The sequence below is a fragment of the Mustela lutreola genome, chromosome X, assembly GCF_030435805.1.
Source record: "Mustela lutreola isolate mMusLut2 chromosome X, mMusLut2.pri, whole genome shotgun sequence".
NCBI classification, from domain to species: domain Eukaryota; kingdom Metazoa; phylum Chordata; class Mammalia; order Carnivora; family Mustelidae; genus Mustela; species Mustela lutreola.
This window is the reverse complement of record NC_081308.1, coordinates 130245505-130271487: the sequence shown is the minus strand read 5'-3', so window position 1 is coordinate 130271487 and position 25983 is coordinate 130245505. Positions and strand designations below refer to the sequence as shown.

Sequence of the window (25983 nt, the reverse complement as noted above, 5' to 3'; positions counted from 1 at the left end):
TTTTTTTCCAATTTAAAACCATGTGTCTTTTGATGGGAGCATTCAGCCTGTTTACATTGAGAGTAACTATTGAAAGATGAATTTAGTTTCACTGTATTGCCTGTAAAGTCTCTGTTTCTATAGGTTGTGTCTGTTAATTTCTGGTCTATATAATTTTTGGGGTCTTATTTCTTTTACAGAATCCCCCTTAATATTTCTTGAAAGGCTGGGTTGATGGTCACATATTCTTTCAGTTTCTTTCAGTCCTGGGAACTCTTTATCTCTCTATCCATTCTGAATGACAACCTTGCTGGATAAAGTATTCTTGGCGGCATGTTCTTTTCATTTAGTATGCTGAATATGTTTTGCCAGCCATTTGCGGCTTGCCAGTTGTCTGTGGGTAGGTCTGATGTTATGCTGATGTTCTTCCCTCTCTACATAAGAGACCTCTTCCCTGTGCTGCTGTCAGAATAGTTTCCTTGGCTCAAAGCTTTGCAAACTTCACTATTATATGCCCAGGTGTTGATTTATTTTTATTGATCTTGGGAGGGGGTCCTCTCTGCCTCTTGGACACGAATGCCTGTTTCTTTCCCCAGATTAGGGAAGTCTTAAGATTTGATTTGCTCAAATATACCTTCTAGTCTTCTCTCTCTCTCCACCCACCCCCACCATGGATCACAATAATTCTGACATTGTAACATTTCATGACATCACTGATCTAAGTCTATTCTCTTCGTCTCCTAGCTGCCTCTCCCTATCTTCCTCAGCTTCCTCCATTCTATCAGCTTATCTTCTAGATTACAAATTTGTTCTTCTACCTCATTTAGCCTGGTTGTTAGAGTATCAAGTTTGGACTGCATCTCATAGCATTTTTCATTTTGGCCTGATTAGATCACATATCTGCACTTAGAGATTCTATATTGTCACTAATTCTACTTTCAAGACTAGCTATTGATTTCATGATTGCTGACATGAAGTCTATCTCTGACATCTTGTTTATATCCATATCCATTAGACCTGTGGCAGAGGAGATTGTCTCTGGTTCTTTTCTTTCTTGGGAGTTTCTTCTCCTAGTAATTCTGTTGAGGGATGGTTGAGGGAATAGGCAGAGTCCAAAATATCAACTATGACCCAAGCAAAATGCACCTACAAAAAAATCCAAAGTTGTTGAAAACTACCACAGATATGCCATCAAAGCCAAGATGCTTCTCTAAAATATTTTTAAAAAAAGATAAAAGAGGAAAAAAGAAGAGGAAAAAGGGGTCAGAGAGAGAAATTATAATCTCTCAGGGTAGACACAGCAAAATGATCTGCCTGTTTCTGCTTGATTTCTGGTCTGCACATTAGAAGGCATTATATCCCAAAATTTCAAAGAAATCAAATACAAATAAAATACAAATACAATGGATTTCAGTATGTTGATTTATATCCTGAGACTTTACTGAATCATTTATCAGTTCTAGCAGGTTTTGGTGGAATCTTTCAGGTTTTCTATGTATAGTTTCATCTCTTCTGCAAATAGTGAAGGTTTTATTTCTTCCTTACCAACTTGACTGCTCTTTATTGCTTTTTGTTTTCTGATTGCTGTGGTTAGGATTATGTTGAGTAAAAGTGGTTAGAATAGATATTCTTGTCTTGCTCATGAATTTAGGGGAAAATCTCTGTTTTTCCCCATTGAGTATGACATTCACCATGGCTTTTTCATTTAAGACATTTATTATACTGAGATATATTCCCTCTAAACCTACTTTTTTGAGGGTTTTTATCATGAATGAACATTTTACTTTGTTAAGTGCTTTTTCTGTATCTATCAAAACAATCATTTTTTATCCTTTCTCTTATTGATATGATGTACTACATTCATTGATTTGCAAATATTGAACCATCCTTGTATCTCTTGATCCCTTGGTCATGGTGAGTTCTTAAAATGTATTGTTGGATTCAGTTTGTTAAGATTTTGTTGAGGATTTTTACATCTATATTCATCAGATTTATTTGACCTATAGATCTCTTTCCCTGTGGTGTCTTTATCTGGTTTTGGAATCAAGGTCATGCTGGCCTCATAGAATGAATTTGGAAATTTTCATTCCTCTCTATTTCTAGGAATAGTTTGAGAAGAATAGGTAGTAACTTTCCCTTAAATGTTTGGTAGAAAGGCCATGGGAGGTCATTTGGTCCTGGATTTTTATTTGTTGGAATTTTTTTGATGACTGATTCAATTTCCTTGCTAGTAATCTGTCTGTTCGAATTTTCTATTTCTTCCTGCTTAAGTTTTGCTAGGATATATTTTTCTAGGAATTTATTCATTTCTTTAAGGTTATCCAGTTTTTTTGGCATTTAATTTTTCATAATATTCTCTCACAATTGTATTTCTGCAGTTTTATTGGTTGGTTATTTCTTCTCTCTCATTTGTCATTTTGTTTATTTCAGTCCCTTATCTTTTATTTTTTTATTTTTTTTTTCTTTTCAGCATAACAGTATTCATTGTTTTTGCACCACACCCAGTGCTCCATGCAATCTGTGCCCTCTCTAATACCCACCACCTGGTTCCCCCAACCTCCCACCCCCCTGCTGCTTCAAACCCCTCAGATTGTTTTTCAGAGTCCATAGTCTCATGGTTCACCTCCCCTTCCAATTTCCCCCAACTCCCTTCTCCTCTATAACTCCCCTTGTATTCCATGATATTTGTTATGCTCCACAAATAAGTGAAACCATATGATAACTGACTCTCTTTGCTTGACTTATTTCACCCAGCTTAATCTCTTCTAGTCCCGTCCATGTTGCTACAAATGTTGGGTATTCATCCTTTCTGATACATAATACTCCATAGTATATATGGACCACATCTTCCTTATCCATTCATTCATTGAAGGGCATCTTTGTTCTTTCCACAGTTTGGCGACCGTGGCCATTGCTGCTATAAACATTGGGGTACAGATGGCCTTTCTTTTCACTACATCTGTATCTTTGGGGTCAATACCCATTAGTAATATCCAGGATCTATAAAGAACTCCTCAAACTCAAAACACACAAAGCAGACAATCATATCAAAAAAATGGGCAGAAGATATGAACACTTTCCAGTGAAGACATACAAATGGCTATCAGACACATGAAAAAAATGTTCATCATCACTAGCCATCAGGGAGATTCAAATTAAAACCACATTGAGATACCATCTTACACGAGTTAGAATAGCCAAAATTAGCAAGACAGGATACAACGTGTGCTGGAGAGGATGTGGAGAAAGGGAAACTCTCTTATACTGTTGGTGGGAATGTAAGTTGGTGCTGCCACTTTGGAAAACAGTGTGGAGATTCCTCAAGAAATTAATAATAGAGCTTCCCTATAGTCCTTTATCTTTTTAAATTCTTGATCCAATACCTTTCTTTCCTTCTTTAGCTTCATTATTTTCCATAATTTTATCTTCTCTATCACTGATTCATTACTCTAGTTTGTCCAGCCTTGTTGTCATTACTTCCATTTGGGTTTGCATTTTTATTTTTGGCCTGACTAGATTTCAGTTTTTTTTTTATCTCTGCAATAAGGGATTCTCTAGTGTCTTCTATCATTTTTTCAAGTCCAGATAGTATCCTTATAATTGTTATTTTAAATTTTAGTTCCAGCATACTACTTATATCTGTATTGATTAAATCCCTGGTATTGAGTTCTACTTCCTGTTTTATTTTTTTTTATTCTTTTGGGGTAAGTTTCTCTGTCTTGTAATTTTGTGCAGAAAAGAAAGGAAGAATGAAAAAAACAAACAAAAAACAAAACAAAAAAGAAAAAGAAAGAAAACTCCAAAAGCCAACCACCCCCCCACCCACCATATCATGGGTTGTTTTGGTCTGCTTGTTAAAACAACCTAGATCCCATTATAAAAAATTGAAAATTAAAAAATAATAAATACATAATATATATAAAAATAAAAGTAAAATTAATAAATTTAAAAAAGAATTTAAAAAATAAGAAAATAAATGAACAAATAGTAATAATAAATAAACTATGAAAAGGAAGCTAGATTCTATTTCCCCTAGAGCTGAATCTTTGTAGCACTCTGTGATCAGTAGACTTGGTTTGAGCAAATTGTTTGTGCTTGTTCTGGTGGAGGGGCCTGGTGGGCTGATTCTCAGACTGTTTCAGTGGAAATGTTCCTCCAGGGCACAGGGGGGCAGGGCTTGATGTAAGTGGGTTAGGCCTCCACTAGGAAACACTCTTTTGTTCCCTGAAGTCATTCAGTGCTAATGGGTAGGATGAATATGGTAACACCCAGCTCTTTAGTACCAGAGCTGAAAGTTTGAGCCCCCCACTCTTCAGTGAGCCCTCAGAGAAGTGCAGTCACCTCTCTTTGTGTCCCTGGTTTCTATCTGAATCCTGCATTCACCCTCCTTGCATCTTAGGGTTTTGTTTTGTTTTGTTGGTTTTTTTTGTTTGTTTTTTTTAATCTTAAGTGCAGGACTGAGTTTCAAAACTCCAAATTTTAGAGACTTGCATGGTGTGGATCCATGCTCTTCCTCTGGACAATGGTCTTGCCATGCTTTTGCTTTTTGTAGCCAGTCCTAGGAAAGCAGTAGCATGACTGTGCAGTGGTTCATGGTTTATAGCAAAACAGAGCAGAAAGCCAGCACCAAGGCCCTCTTCTCCCAGCTGGCTTCCCTGCTCCTCTGCCTGGTAATAGTGCAGCATGTTGGCACAACCCATATTTCTTGTGACCCAGGGGATCCTCAAACCATGCTATCACTACTGGGATCCTGCCCCACTTTGCTATCTGAGCACCTTTAAGCTGTGCACATCCCCCAGTATTAGACTTCTAAAAGGCATATTTTGTGCTCTGCTGCTTATAACACTTTACAGTAGCCTTCATATGCAGGATCCCTCCCTGCTGCCATACCCACAGCTATATCTCCCCCAAGTCAATGGTCTACACCTCCTACCTTCCAAAAGATGGTCACTTTTTTACTTGTAGACTGGCAGTTCTTTTTTTTCTCAGACTTCAGATCAATTTCCCAGGTATTCAGAATGATTTAATAACGATCTGTGTTTGAGGGACAAGACAAGCTTAAGGTCCCCCTATTGCTCCACTATTCTTAACTCTTTGCCTCTTGTCTTTAATTTCTGATTTTATTTATTTGAATTCTCTCTCTTGTTTTCTTAGTTAATCTGGCTTAAATTTTGTCAATTTTATCTATCTTTTCAAAGAATGAGCTCTTAGTTTCATTGATCTTTTCTGTTGTTTTTATGGTCTCTAGTCTGTTTTTGCTCTGATCTTTGTTATTTCCTTTCTTCTGCTAACATTGCTCATAATTTGTTCTTCTATTACTAATTCCTTGAAGTATAGGTTGTGTATTTGAGATATTTCTCATTTCTTAATCTAGGTGTTTATCACTATAAATTCTCCTCCTAGAACTGCTTTTGAAGCATCTCGTACATTTTGATATGTAGTGTTTCTGTTTTTATTTGGTCCAATATTTATTTTTTATTTCCCTTTTGATTTCTTCTTTGACTCACTGATTGTTCAGAAAAATGTTGTTTATTCTCCACTTGAATTTTCCAGCTTTCTTCCTGTTATTGATTTCTAGTTTCATGCTGTTATGGTTGGAAAAGATAGTTGGTGTAATTTCAATATTCTTAAATTTGGAGACATTATAACTCACATTTATAGATGTAATCTATCCTGGAGAATACTCCATGTGAGCTTGACAAGAATGTGTTTTCTACCATTGCTAGATAGAATATTCTATCTATTGGTTTTTTATCTGTGGTTACCATGAGGTTTTCAAAATATAACTTATAATTATCTAAACACATAACAGCTTAACTTCAGTGACATAATCAACTTTCATGTATTTACTTGCCTCCCACAGTTTCTATTGATGTTTCAATTTTAATGCTTTTATATTTTGTATCCTAACATGCTACTGTAGCTCTATTGTGAAAACTTTTATCTTTTAACCTATATGCTAGATTTCAAAGTGATTTATACCCCACCATTGTATTATGAGTATTTTAAATTTAACTATATATGTAACTTTACCAGTGAATTTTATACTTTTGTATGTTCTCATTTTACTTATTAGCACCTTTTTATTAGCACTTCTTATCACTTTTATTAGCACTTTTTTTTTCATCTTGAAGAACTTCCTTTAGCATTTCTTGTAGAGTAGGTCTAGTGGTTATGAATTCCTTCAACTTTTGCATGGGACATTTTTCATCTCTCCTTCATTTCCAAATGACAGCTTTGCTAGGGAAAGAATTCTTGGTTGGCAGTTTTTTCCCCCTTTGGGTATTTTGTATATATCATTCCACTTTCTCATGACTATGAGGTTTCTGCTGGCAAATCTGTTTATAGTATCAGAGTTCACTTGTATATGATGATTTATTTTTCTTTTGTAGCTTTCAATATTTTCACTTTGCACTGATTTTTGAGAGCCTGATTGTAATGTGTTTCAGTAAAGATCTCTTTATGTTGAACACTGTTTGAGGATCTTTGAGCTTCCCATACCTGGATGGCCATAACTTGCCCCAGATTTGAGAAGTTTTCAGCCATTTTTCCTTAAATGAAATTTCTGTCCCTCCCCCCCTCCTCCCATAATGCAAATACTGTTTCTTTTTTTCTGTTTCACAGTTTATGTGGTTTTTTTTCACTCTTTTTAATTCTAATTTCTTTATTCTCTTCTGACTGGATAATATGAAGAGACCTGTTCTCAAGCTCAAAGATTTTTTCTTCTGCCTGATTGATCCTATTGTTGAAGATATCTATTGCATTTTTTACTTCATTCATTATATTTTTCATCTCCAGAATTTCTGTTTGGTTTTTTTGATGATTTCTAGTTCTTTGTTGAATTTCTCATTTTGTTCACACATTACTTTCCTGAGTTTGTTGACTTGTCTATCTGTGTTCCAAATCCACTGAGCTTCCTTAAAATCACTATTTTGAATTCTTTTTCAGGTAACTCACAGATCTCCATTTCTTTGGGCTCATTATTAAAGTATTATTTTGTTCCTTTGGTGGTATCATATTTTCTTGCTTTTTCATGTTTTTGATAGGTTTGCATTGATGTCTGTGGACTTGAGTGTGCAGTTACCTCTTCTAGTCTTTTCAAACTGGCTTTATTAGTAAAAGCCTTTCACCTAGAGGTGGCTGTAACGGTGCCAGTTGGGTGGGATTCAGGATCTTTGTTTCCTGAGGAGGCACAGTAGTATAGCCTCTATGGTATTCCATTGGCTGAGGTCGCCATTGGCCAGATTATAGGGGTCTTCTGTGGCTAAGGCTACAGGGGCCCTGTAGGTAGTAGTAGCAGGTATGGCTATTTATATCTTCAGAGGCTGAGGCTGCTGGGGTCTTCCTGTTCTCCCACCTCTCCTTTTATGCCTCTTGAAGGAGGTTCTAGCCAAGAAGATACTTCCCAATACCTGGTTGTGTGTACTGACACTCAGAGGCCTCAGAACACTATCTAATATTTATTGAATCAGGTTATGTGGAACTACCATAGAACCTGGGTTCTGGGGCATAAGCACAATTGCTGCAGCTAAGGGCCTATGTAGATATCTCATGGAATGAGTACCCGTGTCTCATGGGTTGTGGGGTCAGGGTGTTGAACTAGCATAACCTAGAGATGGCAGGACAAAGTTTCAATTGTGGCCTCCATGGGCAGCCACAGCATAGCAGCAGCACAACTTGTGGTCTGTTAAAGCCATATATAGGAATTAATTGAGCTGGGCACAACAATGGCAGCACAGTCCTAACAATGCTAGTTAGGAGCCCAATGACCCAGGATCTGAGGTTTGAAGCTCAGGACAATGGTAGACAATGGCATAGTTCAGGTTCTAGCTACAATGGGTCAGACCCCCAACCTGAAACCTTAGGGTAGGGCTTAGGTCAGCACTAGCACCCTTGTAGTGATGGTTCAGAGTCTTGACCAGGACTTGCAAGTGGAGCTCAGTATAGAAGCACTTGGGTCCCAACAATTGGTCAGAGCCACAACCTGCCATGGAATGGGGAGAATGGGGTTCAGGGCAATAGTAGCACCCATGGCAATGATGGTTCAGAGGTATAACCAGGAACCCAAGTAGTACGGTTCAGGGAAGTGAAGTGAGAGCCTGTCTCAGCAATGAGTTTAGAGTCTTGACCTGAGATGGGGGTTGACCAAGGCAACAGTAGCATACTTTGTAATCACAACCCAGAGCCAAGATGTGGAAACTGGTTGGAAGGTATCAGGGAGGCAGCAGCAGGGCCCTAATAATTACTGTCAAAGCACAACTTGTGACTCAGGGGGCAGACATAGGGCAGTGGAGGCTGCCCTGATAATGGTGAGACAAAGGCCTGACCTGGGGCCAGGGGTGAGCTAAGTGCAGTGGTAGCTCCACTTTCACATATGATGAAATATTGTTATAGCAGATCTCTGGGAGTAGGACATAGTAATAGTTGGGGCCCCTGAGGGTAAGTCTCATTTTGACAACAACTCCAGCCTGGGGAGTAGACGCAGAGAGGGACACTCCATACTACTCCATCAGCTGGGATCAGTATCAGTGAAGACTATGGGAGACATCTATAACAAAAGTTGTAAATATCTACATTGGTGAGGCTTTCTATGTTTCTCCTGTTCTCCCCCCTGTGTGGTGAACTTCCTCTGAGGGCATTCTTCCAGATGTGGAGCAGCTCCTGGCTAGGGGACTGGATGACACAGGTAACATGCTTCCTCTACTTTTCTATGTAGCCATTTTTGATTTCTGAGCTCCTTGGATATTTGCTGGTTGTTTGTTGTCTAGACTTTTCCGAGTTGTTTTCTTTAATTTGTAGTTGTTTATGGTTCTTGTTAGTTTTATTCTGTTTCTTTGGGGGGTGGAGGGATGAGTTTTGGGACCTCCTAGCCCTCTATCTTGCTGATGTCACCTTCTGCACAGTACTTTTGAGTTTACTTTGTTTGTTTTAATTTAAATTCAATTTAGTTAACATATAATGTATTATTAGTTTCAAAGGGAGAATTTAGTGATTTATCAGTTGCATACAACACCCAGTACTCATTACTTCAAGTACCCTCCTTAATATTCATCCCCCAGTTACTCCATTATCATACCCACCTCCCCTCCAGCAATGCTCAGTTTTCCCCTAGAGTTAAGAGTCTCTTATGATTTGCCTTCCTCTCTGTTTTCATCTTTTACTTTTCCTTTCCTTCCCCTATGTTCATTTGTGTTATTGATTAAATTCCACATATGAGTAAAAAGGTATGGTATTTGCTTTCTCTGACTGACTTATTTTGCTTACTGTAATACCCTCTAGTTCTAGCCATGTTCTTGCAAATGGCAAGATTTCATTCTTTCTGATTGCCGAGTAATATTCCACTGTATGTATATGTATATGTTATTCTTTATCCATTCATCTGTTAATGGACGTCTGAGCTCTTTCCATAGTTTGACTATTGTGTATATTGCTGCTATAAACATTGAGGTGCATGTACCCTTTCAAATCACTGTGTGTCCTTTGGATAAATACCTAGTAGGGCAATTGCTGGGTCATATGGTAGTCCTATTTTTAACTTCTTTTTTAAATTTTATTTTATTTATTTATTTGACAGAGGGTGACACAGTGAGAGAGGGAGCATAAGCAGGGAGAGTGGGAGAGAGAGAAGTAGGCTTTCTGCTGAGCAAGGAGTCTGATGCAGGGCTTGACCCTGGGATCCTGACCTGAGCTAAAGGCAGATACTTAACAACTAAGCCACCCAGGCACCCCTATTTTTAACTTCTTGAGGAACTTCCAAACTGTTTTCCAGAGTGGTTACAATAGTTTGCATTCCCGCCAACAGTGTAAGAGGGTTCCCCTTTCTCTGTATCCTCACCAAAATCTGTTGTTTCCTAAGTTGTTAAATTTAGCCATTCTGACTGGTGTGAGATGGAATCTCATTATGGTTTTGATTTGTATTTCCCTGATGCTGAGTGATATTGAGCATTTTTTCATGTGTCTTTTGGCCATTTATATATCTTTTTTGGAAAAGTGTATATTCATGTTTTCTGCCCCTTTCTTGACTGGATTTTTTTTTGGGGGGGGTGTTGTTTGATATGTCGTTTGTGAATTTCTTCTCCCGTTTTGTAGGTTGCCTTTCAATTTTGTTGACTATTTCCTTTGATGTGTGAATGCTTTTTATATTCATGAAGTCCCAATAGTTCATTTTTTTTTGTTTCCATTGCATTTGGAGACATGTCTAGCAAGAAGTTACTGTGCCTGAGGTTGAATAAGTTGCTGCCTGTGTTCTACTCTAGGATATTGATGGATTCCTATCTCATGTTGAAGTCTTTCATTCATTTTCAGAAATGTGGTCCAGTTTCATTCTTCTGCATATGGCTGTGCAATTTTCCCAACACCATTTGTTGAAGAGACTGTCTTTTCCATTGGATATTATTTCCTACTTTGTTGAAGATTAGTTGACCATAGAGATGAAGGTTCATTTCTGGGTTTTCTATTCTCTTCCACTGGTCTATTTGTCTGCTTTTGAGCCCATACCATACAGTCTTGATGGCCATAGCTTTCTAATACAGCTCAAAGTCTGGAATTGTGATGCCCCGAACTTTGATTATCTTTTTCAACATTCCTTTGGATATTTGTGGACTTTTATGTTCTGCACAAAATTTTGGGATTGTTCCAGCTCTGTGAAAAATATTGATGGTATTTTGACAGGGATTGCATTGAATGTGTAGATGGCTTTGGGTAGCATAGACATTTTATCAACATTTGTTGTTGCAGTCCATGAGTTTGAAAAGTTTTTCCATTTCTTTGTGTCTTCCTCAATTTCTTTCATAAGTGTTCTATAGTATTCAGAGTACAGATTCTTAACCTCTTTGGGTAAGTTTATTCCTAGGCATCTTATGGTTTTTGGTGCCATTGTAAATGAGATTGATTTCTTGATTTCTCATTCTTCTGTTTCATTAATTGTCTATAGAAATGTACCTGACTTCTGTGCATAGACTATATCCTGCAACTTTGCTGAATTCCTGTATTAGTATTAGCAACTTTTTTTCCTGGAAGCTCTTGGGTTTTCTACACAAAGTATCATGTCATTTTCAAAGAGTAGAGGTTTCACTTCTTCTTTTCTGATTTGGATGTCTTTTATTTCTTTTTGTGGTCTGACTACTGAGACTAAGACTTAAATAATATGTTGAACCATAGTGGTTAGAGTGGACATCGCTCTCATGTTCCAAACCTCAGGGGAATAGCTCTCAGTTTTTCCCCATTATGATGATATTTTTTGTCGGTCTTTCATATATGACCTTTATGATGTTGAGATATGGGCTCTCTATCCCTACATGGTGGAGGGGTTTTATCAAGAAAGGATATTGTATTTTGTTAAATACTTTTCCTGAATTTACTGAGAGGACCATATGGATTCTTTATTATCCTTTATTTTATTAATGTCTTTTATTTTATTTTTATTTTTTTAATTTTCATCATAACAGTATTCCTTGTTTTTTTGTACCACACCCAGTGCTCCATGCAATGCGTGCCCTCTCTAATACCCATCACCTAGTTCCCCCAACCTCCCACCCCCCGCCTCTTCAAACCCCTCAGATTGTTTTGCAGGGTCATAGGGAAGCTCTATTTTTAATTTCTTGAGGAATCTCCACAATGTTCTCCAAAGTGGCTGCACCAACTTGCATTCCCACCAATAGTGTAAGAAAATTCCCCTTTCTCCACATCCTCTCCAACACATGTTGTTTCCTGTCTTGCTAATTTTGGCCATTCTAAGTGGTGTAAGGTGGTATCTCAATGTGGTTTTAATTTGAATCTCCCTGATGGCTAGTGATAATGAACATTTTTTCATGTGTCTGATAGCCATTTGTATGTCTTCATTGGAGAAGTGTCTGTTCATATCTTCTGCCTATTTTTTGATATGATTGTCTGTTTTGTGTGTGTTGAGTTTGAGGAGTTCTTTTTTTTTCTTCATTTATTTATTTTCAGCATAACAGTATCATTTTTTCACTACACCCAGTGCTCCATGCAATCTGTGCCCTCTATAATACCCACCACCTGGTACCCTGACCTCCAACCTCCTGCCACTTCAAACCCCTCAGATTGTTTTTCAGAGTCCATAGTCTGTCATGGTTCACATCCCCTTCAAATTTACCCCAACCCCCTTCTCTCTAACTCCCCTTTTCCTCCATGCTTTTTGTAATGCTGCACAAATAAGTGAAACCATATGATAATTGACTCTCTCTGCTTGACTTATTTCACTCAGCATAATCTCTTCCAGTCCCGTCCATGTTGCTACAAAAGTTGGGTATTCATCCTTTCTGATGGAGGCATAATATTCCATAGTGTATATGTACCACGTCTTCCTTATCCATTCGTCCATCGAAGGGCATCTTGGTTCTTCCCATAGTTTGGTGACCGTGGCCATTGCTGCTATAAACATTGGGGTACAGATGGCCCTTCTTTTCACTACATCTGTATCTTTGTGGGTAAATACCCAGTAGTGCAATTGCAGGGTCATAGGGAAGTTCTATTTTTTTTTAAGATTTTATTTATTTATTTTACAGAGAGAAATCACAAGTAGATGGAGAGGCAGGCAGAGAGACAGAGAGGGAAGCAGGCCCCCTGCCAAGCAGAGAGACCGATGCGGGACTCGATCCCAGGACCCTGAGATCCTGACCTGAGCCGAAGGCAGTGGCCTAACCCACTGAGCCACCCAGGCGCCCGGGAAGTTCTATTTTTAATTTTTTGAGTGATCTCCACACTGTTCTCCAAAGAGGCTGCACCAACTTGCATTCCCACCAACAGTGGAAGAGGGTTCCCCTTTCTCCACATCCTCTCCAACACATGTTGTTTCCTGTCTTGCAAATTTTGGCCATTCTAACTGGTGTAAGGTGATATCTCAATGTGGTTTGAAATTTGAATCTCCCTGATGGCTAGTGATGATGAACATTTTTTCATGTGTCTGATAGCCATTTGTATGTCTTCATTGGAGAAGTGTCTGTCCATATTTTCTGCCCATTTTTTTATATGATTGTCTGTTTTGTGTGTGTTGAGTTTGAGGAGTTCATTATAGATCCTGGATATCAACCTTTTGTCTGTACTGTCATTTGCAAATATCTTCTCCCATTCCGTGGGTTGTCTCTTTGTTTTCTTGACTGTTTCCTTTGCTGTGCAGAACTTTTGATTTTGATGAAGTCCCAAAAGTTCATCTTCGCTTTTGTTTCCTTTGCCTTTGGAGACATATCTTGAAAGAAGTTTCTGTGGCTGATATCGAAGAGATTAATGCCTGTGTTCTCCTCTAGGATTCTGATGGATTCCTCTCTCACATTGAGGTCTTTTATCCATTTTGAGTTTATCTTTGTGTACGGTGTAAGAGAATGGTCAAGTTTCATTCTTCTACATATAGCTGCCCAGTTTTCCCAGTTCCATTTATTGAAGAGACTGTCTTTTTTCCACTGTATATTTTTTCCTGTTTTGTTGAAGATTAATTGACCATAGAGTTGAGGGTCCATATCTGGGCTCTCTACTCTGTTCCACTGGTCTATGTGTCTGTTTTTATGCCAGTACCATGCTGTCTTGGTGATCACAGCTTTGTAGTAAAGCTTGAAATCAGGTAACGTGATGCCTCCCGTTTTATTTTTGTTTTTTAACATTTCCTTAACGATTTGGGGTCTTTTCTGATTCCATACAAATTTTAGGATTATTTGCCCTGGCTCTTTGAAGAATAACGGTGGAATTTTGATCGGAATAGTGTTAAAAGTATAGATTGCTCTAGGCAGTATAGACATTTTAACAATGTTTATTCTTCCAATCCAAGGGCATGGAATGGTCTTCCATCTTTTTGTGTCTTCTTCAGTTTCTTTCATGTGTGTTCTGTAGTTACTTGAGTACAGATCCTTTACCTCTTTGGTTAGGTTTATTCCCAGGTATCTTATGGTTCTTGGTGCTATAGTAAATGGAATCGATTCTCTAATTTCCCCTTCTGTATTTTCATTGTTATTGTATAAGAAAGCCACTGATTTCTGTACATTGACTTTGTATCCTGCCACATTGCTGAATTGCTGTATGAGTTCTAGTTGTTTGGGGGTGGAATCTTTTGGATTTTCCATATAAAGAATCATGTCATCTGCAAAGAGAGAGAGTTTGACTTCTTCATTGCCAATTTGGATACCTTTTATTTCTCTTTGTTGTCTGATTTCTGTTGCTAGGACTTCTAATACTATGTTGAACAAGAGTGGTGAAAGTGGACATCCTTGTCGTGTTCCTGATCTCAACGGGAAGGCTGTAAGTTTTTTCCCATTGAGGATGATATTTGCTGTGGGTCTTTCATAGACAGATTTGATGAAGTTGAGGAATGTTCCCTCTATCCCTATACTTTGAAGCATTTTAATCAGGAACGGATGCTGAATTTTGTCAAATGCTTTTTCTGCATCAATTGAGAGGACCATGTGGCTCTTTTCACATATTAATTTGTTCTATCACATTGATTGATTTGCTAATATTGAACCATCCTTGTAGCCCAGGATTGAATCCCAACTGGTCATGGTGGATAATCTTTTTAATGTGCTGTTGGATCCTGTTTGTTGGGATCTTGTTGAGAATCTTAGCATCCATATTCATCAGTGATATTGCTCTGAAATTCTCCTTTTTGGGCGGGTCTATGCCTGGTTTGGGGATCATGGTAATGCTGGCTTCATAGAAAGTCTGGAAGTTTTCCTTCTGCTTCAATTTTTTGGAACAGCTTCAGGAGAATAGGTGTTATTTCTTCTTTGAACATTTGGTAGAATTCCCCAGGGAATCCGTCAGGTCCTGGGATCTTGTTTTTTGGGAGGTTTTTGATCACTGCTTCAATCTTGTTCCTAAATATCAGTATATTCAGGTTTTCAATTCCTTCCTGGTTCAGTTTTGGGAGTTTATAGTTTTCCAGGAATGCATCCATTTCATCTAGGTTGCTTAGCTTATTGGCATATAACTGTTGATAATAACTTGATGATTGTTTCTACTTCCTTGGTGTTAGTTGTGATCTCTCCCTTTTCATTCATAAGTTTATGAATTTGGGCTTTATCTCTTTTCTTTTGTATTAGTGTGGCCAGTGGTTTATCGATCTTATTGATTCTTTCAAAAAACCAGCTTCTAGTTTCATTGATACTTTCTACTCTATCTCTGGTTTCTACCTCATTGATCTCAGCTCTAATCTTGATGATTTCCCTTCTTATGTGTGTGTGGAGTTGGTTTGATTTGTTGTTGATTCTCTAGTTCTTTAAGGTGTAGAGACAGCTGGTGTGTTCTGGATTTTTCAATTTTTTTGAGGGAGGCTTGGATGGATATTTCCCCTTTAAGATTGCCTTTGCTATATCCCATAGGTTTTCGACCAATGTGTCTTCATTATCCTTGGTTTCCATGAATTGTTTTAGTTCTTCTTTGATCTTCTGGTTGATCCAAGCATTCTTAAGCAAGGTGGTCTTTAGCTTCCAGGTGTTTGAGTTCCTTCTGAACTTTTCCTTGTCATTGAGCTCCAGTTTCAAAGCATTGTGATCTGAGGATATGCAGGGAATAATCTGTCTTTTGGTATCAGTTGAGTCCTGATTTGTGACCCAGTATGTGGTCTATTCTGGAAAAGGTTCCATGTGCACTTGAGAAGAATGAGTATTCTGTTGTTTTAGGGTGGGATGTTATGTATATATCTATGAGGTCCATTTGGTCCAATGTGTCATTCAATGCTCTCATTTCTTTATTGATTTTCTGCTTCGATGATCTGTCTATTTCTGAGAGAGGTCTGTTAAGATCTCCTACTATTAATGTATTCATATCAATATGACTCTTTATCTTGATTAACAGTTTACTTATGTAATTGGCTGCTCCCATATTGGGGGCATAAATATTTACAATTGTTAGATCATCTTGGTGGATAGTCCCTTTAAGAATCATGTAGTGTCCTTCTGTATCTCTGACTACAGTCTTTAGTTTAAAATCTAATTTATCTGATATGAGAATTGCTACCCCGGTCTTCTTTTGAGGCCCATTTGCATGAAAGAGGCTTCTTCACTTTCAGTCTGGGTGTATCTTTAGGTTCAAAATGGGTCTCTTGTAGAACACACATGGATGGGTCCTTTTGTTTTATCCAGTCTGCAACCCTGTGCCATTTTATGGGTGCATTAACGCCATGCACATTGAGGGTGATTATTGATAGATACGGTTTTATTGACATCATGTTACCTTTGAAGTCTTTCTTTCTGTAGATTGTCTCTATATTTATGTTCAATGCTATTCTTAGGATTTTTCCTCTTTTATAGAACTCTCCCCTTAATATTTCCTGTAGTGTTGGCTTGGTGGTTGCATAGTCTTTTAAGCCTTGCCGGTCTTGAAAACTCTTTATCTCTCCATCCATTTTGAATGTCAGTCTTGCTGGATAAAGTATTCTTGGCTGCATATTCTTCTCATTAATGCCCTGAATATATCTTGCCAGCCCTTTCTGGCTTGCCAGGTCTCTGTGGACAGATCTGACATTATTCTGATGGGCTTTTCTCTGTAAGTAAGGAACCTCTTTGTCCTAGTGGCTTTCAAGAGATTATATCTACAATTATGATTCCTCAATTTGACTATCAGGTGTCTTGATGTTTTTTTTTTTTTTTGAATTTGTAATCTTGGGTGGAGACTGTTCAGCCTCTAGTACATAAACGCTGGTTCCATTTGTGAGATTGGGAAAATTTTCATGAAGAACTTGTTCTACTATATCTTCTAGACTTCTTTCTTTCTCCTCCTCTTCAGGGATTCCAATAATTCTGACATTGGAACGTTTCATGGCATCATTTATTTCCCTGATTCTGTTTTTGTGGCTCCTAAGTTGCTTGTTCCAGGCTTCCTCCTGATCCTTTCTCTCTATCTGTTTGTCCTCCAGATCACTAATTTTATCTTCTGTCTCAGTTACCCTAGCTTTTAGAGAATTTAGATTAGATTGGGACTCATTGAGAGCATTGTGAACCTCATCCCTGGTAGCTTTTAGCTCTGCCCTCACATTGTGAACATCATCTCTGGTTGCTTCAGTTTGGCCCTAATCAATTCCGTTTGGTCATCCATGGCTTTCTCCAACCTAGCTATTGCCTGGATAATTGTTAGCCTGAATTTTCTGTCCGATATATTGTCTATGTTGATCGCCATTAGCTCTATTGCAGAAGGTCCATCCTCTGTATTTTTCTTCTGTTGGGTATTCCTCCTCCTAGTCATTTTGGTGAGAGATGACTGAACAGATGTAGCTGGATGTATCGATTGTGGTGCAGTCAAGGTGCACCCTGCAACACTTCTGAGCAATCAAGATTCCCCACCCAAATGAGAGAAAAAAGAAAAGAAAAAGAAAAAAGAGAGAGAGAGGAAAGAAAGGGAAGATAAACGAGAAGGTTCAGCCCAAATGGGCCCCAAGGTAAGATTTATGAAGTATACAAACAAAAACAGATAAACAGAAAGACTGATAAAAGTATATGACAAGAGGAAAAAAAATATATGCAAAGAAAGGAAGAACCTCATCAAAAAGAACCCCAAGTGTAAGATTTATATAGTATCAGGAAAAACACAAAAACATAGAAACACTGGTGGAAGAAAAAGATGGGAGAGTGGATAAATTCTCAGTGTGGGTGAGGAAGGTTGTTTTGATTCTTCCTGGATGTATCTTGATATCTTTGTTAAAGGACTCAACTTTCCTAAGATTAAGGGGGATTAAAAATTGGTTTACCTATAGGGGTAGTATTGATTGGGGAAAGGGGATTACTTTGAAGTTTAACTCTATATGAATATTAGTAAATAAAAATAAAAAAGGAATAAACTAGACTAAACTAAACTAAAATTAAAAAAAAGAAATTTAAAAAATAGAAATGGAAAAGAAAAACACAGGTGTATGTATCAAAAAGTTCAGGTTAGAAGGTTATTATGGAATTTGATGTACTGGACAGCTCACTGTGATGGTAAATAGGTTAAAAAATTATCTATATAAAAATGAGCCAGAATAGTGGGAACAAATTAAAAATAAAAGTTTTCCTATGAAGTAGTGGTGGTTGTTCTCTTGTAGACTTTTTGTTTGTTTGTTTTTCTTTCCTGGTTGATTTTCTGGGGGAGGGGCCTGCCACGTGGAATTTCAGTCAATGATGTTCCCTGAGTTAAGTCCTACCGCCCCCCTCAAGGGGGTGGGCTCTGAGGAAACCATTTTTTTCAGGCTTTTGTTCTCTGGAGGTTTTCATGTTCGTTCAGTTTGTTTTTTTTTTCTCTCTCACCTTGACCGCTTTTGATGGTTTTTGTAGGTTTAGAGGAAAGCAAACTGCCCCCCAACCTCCCTCTGAGAGAGAAGCCTCAGTATGTTCTTCTGTGGGAGTTGCAGAGTCCATATAAATTCCCCCTTGGCCACTGGCAGAGCAGGTTCTGAGTCGCGGTCCCTGGGGACACAGGATCTTCTGCTTGTACCCAAAACCACGGTAGTGGCGGCTATCTGGGCAGCTCCAGACCACCAGAGAGGTTCCAAGCAGTGATCGCACACAGATTTTCTCGCTGGCCCAGGCTGGGAGTGCCTGGTCTTTCTGGGTCTGCGAGCACCCAATTTGCGTGCACCTCTCTCAGGGGAGGCTGTGGGTCACGCGCACGTGTCTCAGGCTCTGAGAGCGGGGCGCAGGTCCCAAAGCACCAGGCTGGGCCTTCCTGCACTTCTCTCAGGGGAGAGTTTGGGGTGCGCGTCTTAGGCTCTGAAACAATGGCATGGGTCTAAGAGCACCGGGTGGGCCTTTGTACACCTCTCTCGTGGGAGGGTGAGGGGCCCACCTGCCTCAGGCTCTGTAGCAGGGCTGGGTGTTCTGACATCTGGTGTGGCTCCCATCCCCTCATGGGAGCCAGACCCCACGCAATCTCAGACACACTGGTGGCTCAGGGACCAAGACCTGGTTTCTCTGCCGCACTCTCTCTGGCTCAGCACCGGGGGAGGCTGTCCTGGGTCCAGGGACTTAAGCCCCTGTCCTTAGCTGCCCTGATTCCCACAATTTCCCCCCACCTCGATCCTTTGCTCTTTTGGAGTGCTTTCAACCAGTATCCAAGTTAATGCTGGTCCCCAGATGCAGGGCACTCTCACTTGTATTAGGGGTATTACTTTCCAACCAGTCGCCTCTGGTGGCTCCCTCCCCCTTTTGTTCATCTTCTGATATCAGTCTGACTTTCCCACTCTGCTTTACCTGCCCACTGGCATCTTCTGCCCCTGTAGAGATCCAGATATGTATAATTCTGATCTCAGGCTTATTTCCTGGGTGATCAGAGTTCTTTGGTAGGTAATCAGCTCACATTAGGGTACAGGTTGAAAAGGCACCTCCTCCTACTTCCCTGACATCTTGTCTCCCTGTCTTTTATTTTATTAATGTAGTATATCACATTGATTGATTTGTTGATGTTGAACCACCCCCACAGCTCAGGAATAAATCCCACTTGGTTGTGGTGAATAATTTCTAATGTACTATTGCACTGATTAGCTAGTATCTTGTTGAGAATTTTTGCATTCTTGGTCATCAGGGATACTGGATTGCAATTCTCCTTTTTATTGAAGTCTTTCGTTTTTGGATCAAGGTAATGCTAGCCTCATAGTGTGAGTTTGGAAGTTTTCCTTCTATTTTTATTTTTTGTAACAGTTTCATAAGAATAGATGTTAATTCTTCTTTAAATGTTTGGTAGAATTCTGCTGGGAAGCCATCTGGCCCTGCATTCTTGTTTGTTGGGAGATTTTTGATTACTGATTCAATTTGTTTGCTCATTATAGATCTGTTTGGCTTTTCTATTTCACTCTGTTTCAGTTTTGGTAGTTTATATGTTTCTAGGAATGCATCCATTTTTTCTAGATTGCCTAATTTGTTGGCATATAATTTTTTCTTAATGCTCTCTTATATTAAGAGAATATTATATATGAAGGGTTTGTATTTCTTTGGTGTTGATTGTGATCTTTCCTCTTTCATTCATGATTATTTATTTTTCTTTTCTTTTTGAATTATCTGGCTAGGGGTTTATCTATCCTATTAATTCTTTCAAAGAAGCAGCTCCTAGGATTCTTAATCTGTTCTACTGATTTTTTAAATTTCCATATCCTTGTTTTCTGCTCTATTTTTCATTATTTCTCTTATACTGCTAGTTCTAGGCTTTATTTGCTGTTCTTTTTCCATCTCCTTTAGGTGTAAGTTTAGGTTGTGTATTTGGGATTTTTCTTGTTTCTTGAAGAAGACCTGTATCACTATATACTTGCCTCTTAGGACTGCCTTTGCTTCATTCCAAAGGTTCTGAATTGTCATGTTTTTATTTTCTTTTGTTTCCATCTACTTTTTAAAATTCATCTTTAATTTCCTGTTTGAACCACTCTTTTTTTTTTTTTTTTTTTTTTTTTTAAGTAGGATGCTCTTTTTCCTCCATGTATTTGTGGTACTTCCAAATTTTTTCTTGTACTTGACTTCAAGTGTTAAAGTATCATGGTCTGAAAATATGCATGGACTAGCTCAATCATTTTGTAGCATTTGAGGCCTGATTTGGGACCTTGTATGTGATTTAATCTGGAGAGTGTTCCATGTGCATTTGAAAAGAATTTGTATTCTGCTGCTTTAGAATGAAATGCTCTAAATAGATTCCAGGACCCTGGGATCATGACCTGAGCCAAAGGCAGAGGCTTTAACCCACTGATACACCCAGGTGCCCCTATTTGTTATATTATTTACTTATTTCTTCCCAAAACTTTTTAAGATAAGATATTATTATCTCTATTTTACATGTAAGGAAATAGGTTACACAATCAGTTAGTGGCAGAGCCAGCAATAAAACTCTGCTCATTCTCCATAGACTTACTACTATCCCATCTGTAGAGCTAAAAATGAATATACCTGCCTTACCTACATATAGCATAATTAGTAACATTATTTTTGTGTTTATATGATGGATTATTAACATTAAATCTAATTGATAATAACATATATGAGACAAAACAGGTATGGCCACATTGATTTTATCAACTTAATAAGCATGTGGCTTTGAATAATTTCTTTCTCTCATTAATGTCTTAGGTGCTTCATCTGTAAGTAGAAAAAAAATTATTGCATGATCTCTGAGACTGTCCATCATCCTGACATACCATGAGTCTTTGTTTTCCTCTAAACACCTTTGTCATGGAAGTTAGTATTTCAGTCAAAGAAGTGGCATATTATATTGGCCTCATAGTCAGGAAATCAAGTTCCAAATTCTTGCTTTCCCATTAACATTCAGGGCAGTTAAAAGTTATGTTTGGGGGTTTAGAATTCCCATGTCAATCTACCTGGAATGAATATAATATCTGAAGCCCTTTATAGTTCATCTGTAACTCTGTAAGGATTCTCCTATCTGCTTCTCCTATCTGCTTTAAATAATTGATTAAATTGCTTTTAACTCAATTTATAGACCCATTTCCCAGAAATTGAATTGGGCTAACCAGGGCTAAGTGTGCCTGCAGGAAAAGTTAAGGGATAGTGAGTAAGTGGTGTGAACCAAATTAATTGAGCCTCTCTCTATATAGTGTATGTAAGGTGGATTCAGAATATTGGTGGATTGAACTAAGTGTGGGCTTCATCTGAAGTGTCTGTATTTATCTCTTAAATATATTAAAGGCAGTTTGTTAGCTCTGCACTATAGTTCCCTTCTTCCTTCCCCCTTCCCAGTAAGGTAAATGTATCACTTCTAGTGTTCTGTCCATTAAATGAGACAATCATCTCTACTCTTCACTGGGTTGTAGTGCCTCTCTGGTCAAAGTTTTCTTTATGTCTTTTGGTGGATGGGGTGCCAATATTTTTTGTTATTATTTGCATTTGAATAATGAATTCAAGTGAATACAGTACTATTTCAAAAAAGAAAAAAACCAAACTTTTAATACTTCAAGATATTAAACATTAAGCCTGGCAATTTTAACATTTTTGATGGTAATAGAACCTATCTGTGAAGTTATTTTGATTTTAAAGATGAGAAAGCTATTACTAGAGGTGTTACATGACTTGCCTAAGGTCACACTAATAAATTCAAATGTATGTCTCTAGACTCTTCGAGACAAGTTCCCTTTTTACTCCCATATATATCTATGTTATCATTTGATTCTCTTTGCAACCCTATAAGCAAGGGAAAGATTACTTACCTTGTTTTACTTTTTTCATGCTCTATCACAATACCTAAACTGTTAGAGGTACATAGTTGATGCCCAATAAAGATGTATTGAATAATTAAGTGAATTGAATTGAGACTTATGAAATAAGGGAATTGATATCTAAAATGACTTTTGCAAGGTTATCTGCTGGAGCAGCAGTTTAGAGTGAGATTTATTCACTTTTGGTGTTTCTATTCTGTAGACTCTTCTCAGGGTCTTTTTCATAAAGAAAATCTTTGTAGCCACTAAGAATATATATTTGTGGGAAGACATATTGACTCTCTCTTAGGACTCCTTCTCAACTGTTATCTTATGTTTTTTATAGACTTGACTAACTGGATGCTAGGAATAGTTATAATATATGTATTAATGGAAACCTTCTAGGTCCAAGGTAAGAATGGAGATAAAATAGTGTAACTTGCTTAATGGTCTACTCCAAATCATGAATACAGATGGCAGTAGAACCCAGGAGTATTGAATCCCAGTTTATTGATTCTACACTGTGCACAACAGCCATCTGTTTCACTATAGCCCGCTTTCTCTTAAACTACCCTGAGAGCTTCATTTTTAGTCCTATCAAACCACAAGTCCCTCCTCACAAAGTGAAAGTATGTGTCAGCCCAGACCTGAGTGGGTGGTTATCAAAGTGCCTCATGCTTGGAAAGGTTTACAGGAGACATCCAAACTGGAGGAGCAGGAGGTAGCTGATGGTCAATAGAAAATCAGGAAACTTGGATTCTAGTCTTATTTCTGCCTCTCACTAGCAATATGATTATGGGTAAATTTGGTGGTGTACCTTTGAGCTTATTTCCCCATGTATAAAATGAGAAAAATTATGGAATCCCTTAAGAGTCCTGGTAGCTTTAACATTTAGTGGAGTGCTATTGTTTTTTTTGCCCTATCTCCATAGGGCAGTAGGTAAGTGAACTAAATGCACTTCAACAATCTGTCTGGTTCTGTTGTTCTGTGAACCTATACTTCTCTAGGTTTGAAGAGGGATAAGTTCTTTGTAACACAATTTTCTTTTTTTTAATTTTGTGGATTATTTATTCATGTAACAAAATTTAGGAAATGACTTCTTTTCGTTTATTTTTTTTTCTTAGAGGATTTTTGTTTATTTTGTTCAGTTAGCCACTGTATAGAACATAATTAGTTTTTGATGTAGTGTTCAGTGATTCATTAGTTAAGTATAACACCCAGTGTTCATCACAACACGTGCCCTCCTTAATACCCATTACCCAGCTACCCCATCCTCTCACCTCCTCCCCTCTGAAACCCTCAGATTAATTCCCAGAGTCTATAGTCTCTCATGCTCCATCTACCTCTCTGATTTCTCCCCTCTTTGGGTTTCCCTCCCTTCTCCTATGGTCCTCTGTGCTATTGCTTATGTTTCACATATGAGTGAAACCATATGATAATTGTCTTTCTCTGCTTAACTTACTTCATTTAATGTAATCTTCTCCAGTTCCATTCAGGTTGATACAAATGGTGGGCATTCATCATTTCTGATGGCTGAATAATATTCCGTTGTATATATGAACTACATTTTCTTTATCCATTCATCTATTGAAGGGCATCTCATCTCCTTCCACAGTTTGGTTATTGTGGACATCGCTGCTATGAACATTGGGGTACATGTGCTCCTTCTTTTCATTACATCTGTATCTTTGGGGTAAATATCTGATAGTACACTCAAAAAACTAATAACCCAGTCAACAAAATGGGCAGAAGACATGAACAGACACTTCCCCAAAGAAGATATACAAATGGCTAACAGACACATGAAAAAATGTTCCACGTCACTAGCCACCAGGGAAATACAAATGAAAATCACAATGAGATACTACTACCTTACACCAGTTAGAATGGCAAAAATTAACAAAAAAGGAAACAACAAATGTTGGTGAGGATGTGGAGAAAGGGGGGACCCTCTTACACTGTTGGTGGGAATGCATGCTGGTATAGCTACTCTGGGAAAACAATATGGAGATTCCTCAAGATGTTAAGAATAGAGCTACCTTGCAACCCAGCAATTGTACTACTAAGTATTTATCCCAAAATACAGATGTGGTGAGAAAAATAACTTCTTTTTAATGATTTATTTATTTATTTATTTATTTGGGTGGGGACAAAAGAGAGAGAGTCTTAAGTAGACTCTGCCCTGAGCATGGAGCCCAACCTGGGACATCTCATGACCTTAAGATTGTGACCCTGATATCATGACCTGAGCCTAAACCAAGAGTTGACACTTAACTGACTGTGCCACTCAGGTTCACCTTGGTGAATAATTTTATGATGGGTACTGTTCACAGGCTCATTCTGTTAACAATTTATGCTTGTGTTTCTTCACTACTAGGTTGGGGATGGAGCACATTTTGTTAAACTCTTGACAATGCTGGACTGAAAGTTCAAATATAGTGATCACCATCTGCCTTTTACACATATATTCATTGTGATAAATAGGAAGTGCTGATTTGGTTAAGATACAAGGCTATTTAATTGACCCACTCTCTTGGTTGAAATCTTCTTAAAATATTAACACATGTCACTGTTTCCTGTTAAGAATATTATTTTTTATCTCTTCTTCTTTCACTGTCTCAGACTCTCTCCTAAGCATGCCCCAGATATTCCTGATGACAGCACTGACAACATCACTATATTCACCAGAATTTTAGATCGTCTTCTGGATGGCTATGACAACCGACTACGACCTGGGCTTGGAGGTAAGTTACTGTTTTAAGATCCTTTTCTTGGCTCTTGTCATCTAAAAATATTCTTAAGGTGCCTTCAGCGCTATATTGACCAATGAGTTTAGTGCAATATTGAACTTCCTCCTTCTCAGCACTAGAAATTAATTAAAACCCTTCATTTTATAGTAAATCTCTCTGCTGTGGTTTTGGAAAATTCTGAATTTCACTGAGCTAAATGTATATAGGGTATTTTATCACCATATTTGGTCAACTGCATTTCTGATAACAGAAAAACAATCCCTGCTGGAATGGGAGGTGTGGCCCAGGGGTATCTGGGAAACATGCTTTTGTTTTCAAAACCTTTATCAGCTTGAAATTCCTGTGAGGGGCAACCTGTTGCCTAGGTCAGATCTTAGTTGGCCATTGTTTAGTATGATTTGCAATATGATCACAATGAGATAAGTGCATTATAATATATGATGGGTTGTATTGAAATGGCAAGTATTCAGAGGTATGAATTTAATTTTTTTTCCTGAACCATTTGAGAACTAGTTGCAGATATCATACTCCTTTTCCCTAAATACTTCAATGTGCATTTCCTTAGGACAAAGAAATTAATTTACAAAACTAATTCTTCACTGGGCAAAGACTTTTATCTTGATGAAGTCCCAATAGTTCATTTTTGCTTTTGTTTCCCTTGCCTCTGATGATGTGTCGAGTAAGAAGCTGCTACAGCCAAAGTCAAAAGGTTGCTGCCTGTGTTCTCCTGTAGGATTTTGATTAATTTTTGTATCACATCTAGGTCTTTCATCCATTTTGAATTTATTTTTGTGTATGGTGTAAGAAAGTGGTCCAGTTTTGTTCTTCTGCATGTTGCTGTCCCATTTTCCCAATACCAGTTTTTGAAGAGACTGTCCTTTTTTTCTATTGGATGTTCTTTGCTGCTTTATCAAAGATTAGTTGACCATATGGTTGTAGGTCCATTTCTGGGTTGTTTTTTCTGTTCCATTGATCTATGTGTCTATTTCTGTGCAAGTAGCATACTATGTTGATGACTACATCTTTGTAATATAGCTTGAAATCTGGAATTGTGTTACCTCCAGTTTTGTTTTTCTTTTTCATTATTGTTTTGGCTATTCCATGTCTTTGTTCCATACATATTTTGGGATGGTTTGTTCTAGCTCTGTG

The 25983-nt window shown here is 38.0% G+C and overlaps 1 protein-coding gene across 2 annotated transcripts in view; it reads left to right on the top strand.

Annotated features, from left to right (window-relative positions):
- GABRA3 (gamma-aminobutyric acid type A receptor subunit alpha3) overlaps window positions 1-25983 on the top strand; it is a 388210-nt gene that overhangs the window by 144856 nt on the left and 217371 nt on the right. For both annotated transcript variants that reach the window (XM_059158037.1, XM_059158036.1), the window contains exon 3: window positions 24707-24828. In XM_059158037.1, the coding sequence (XP_059014020.1) occupies window positions 24707-24828 (122 nt within the window). The remainder of the gene's footprint in view (window positions 1-24706; window positions 24829-25983) is intronic.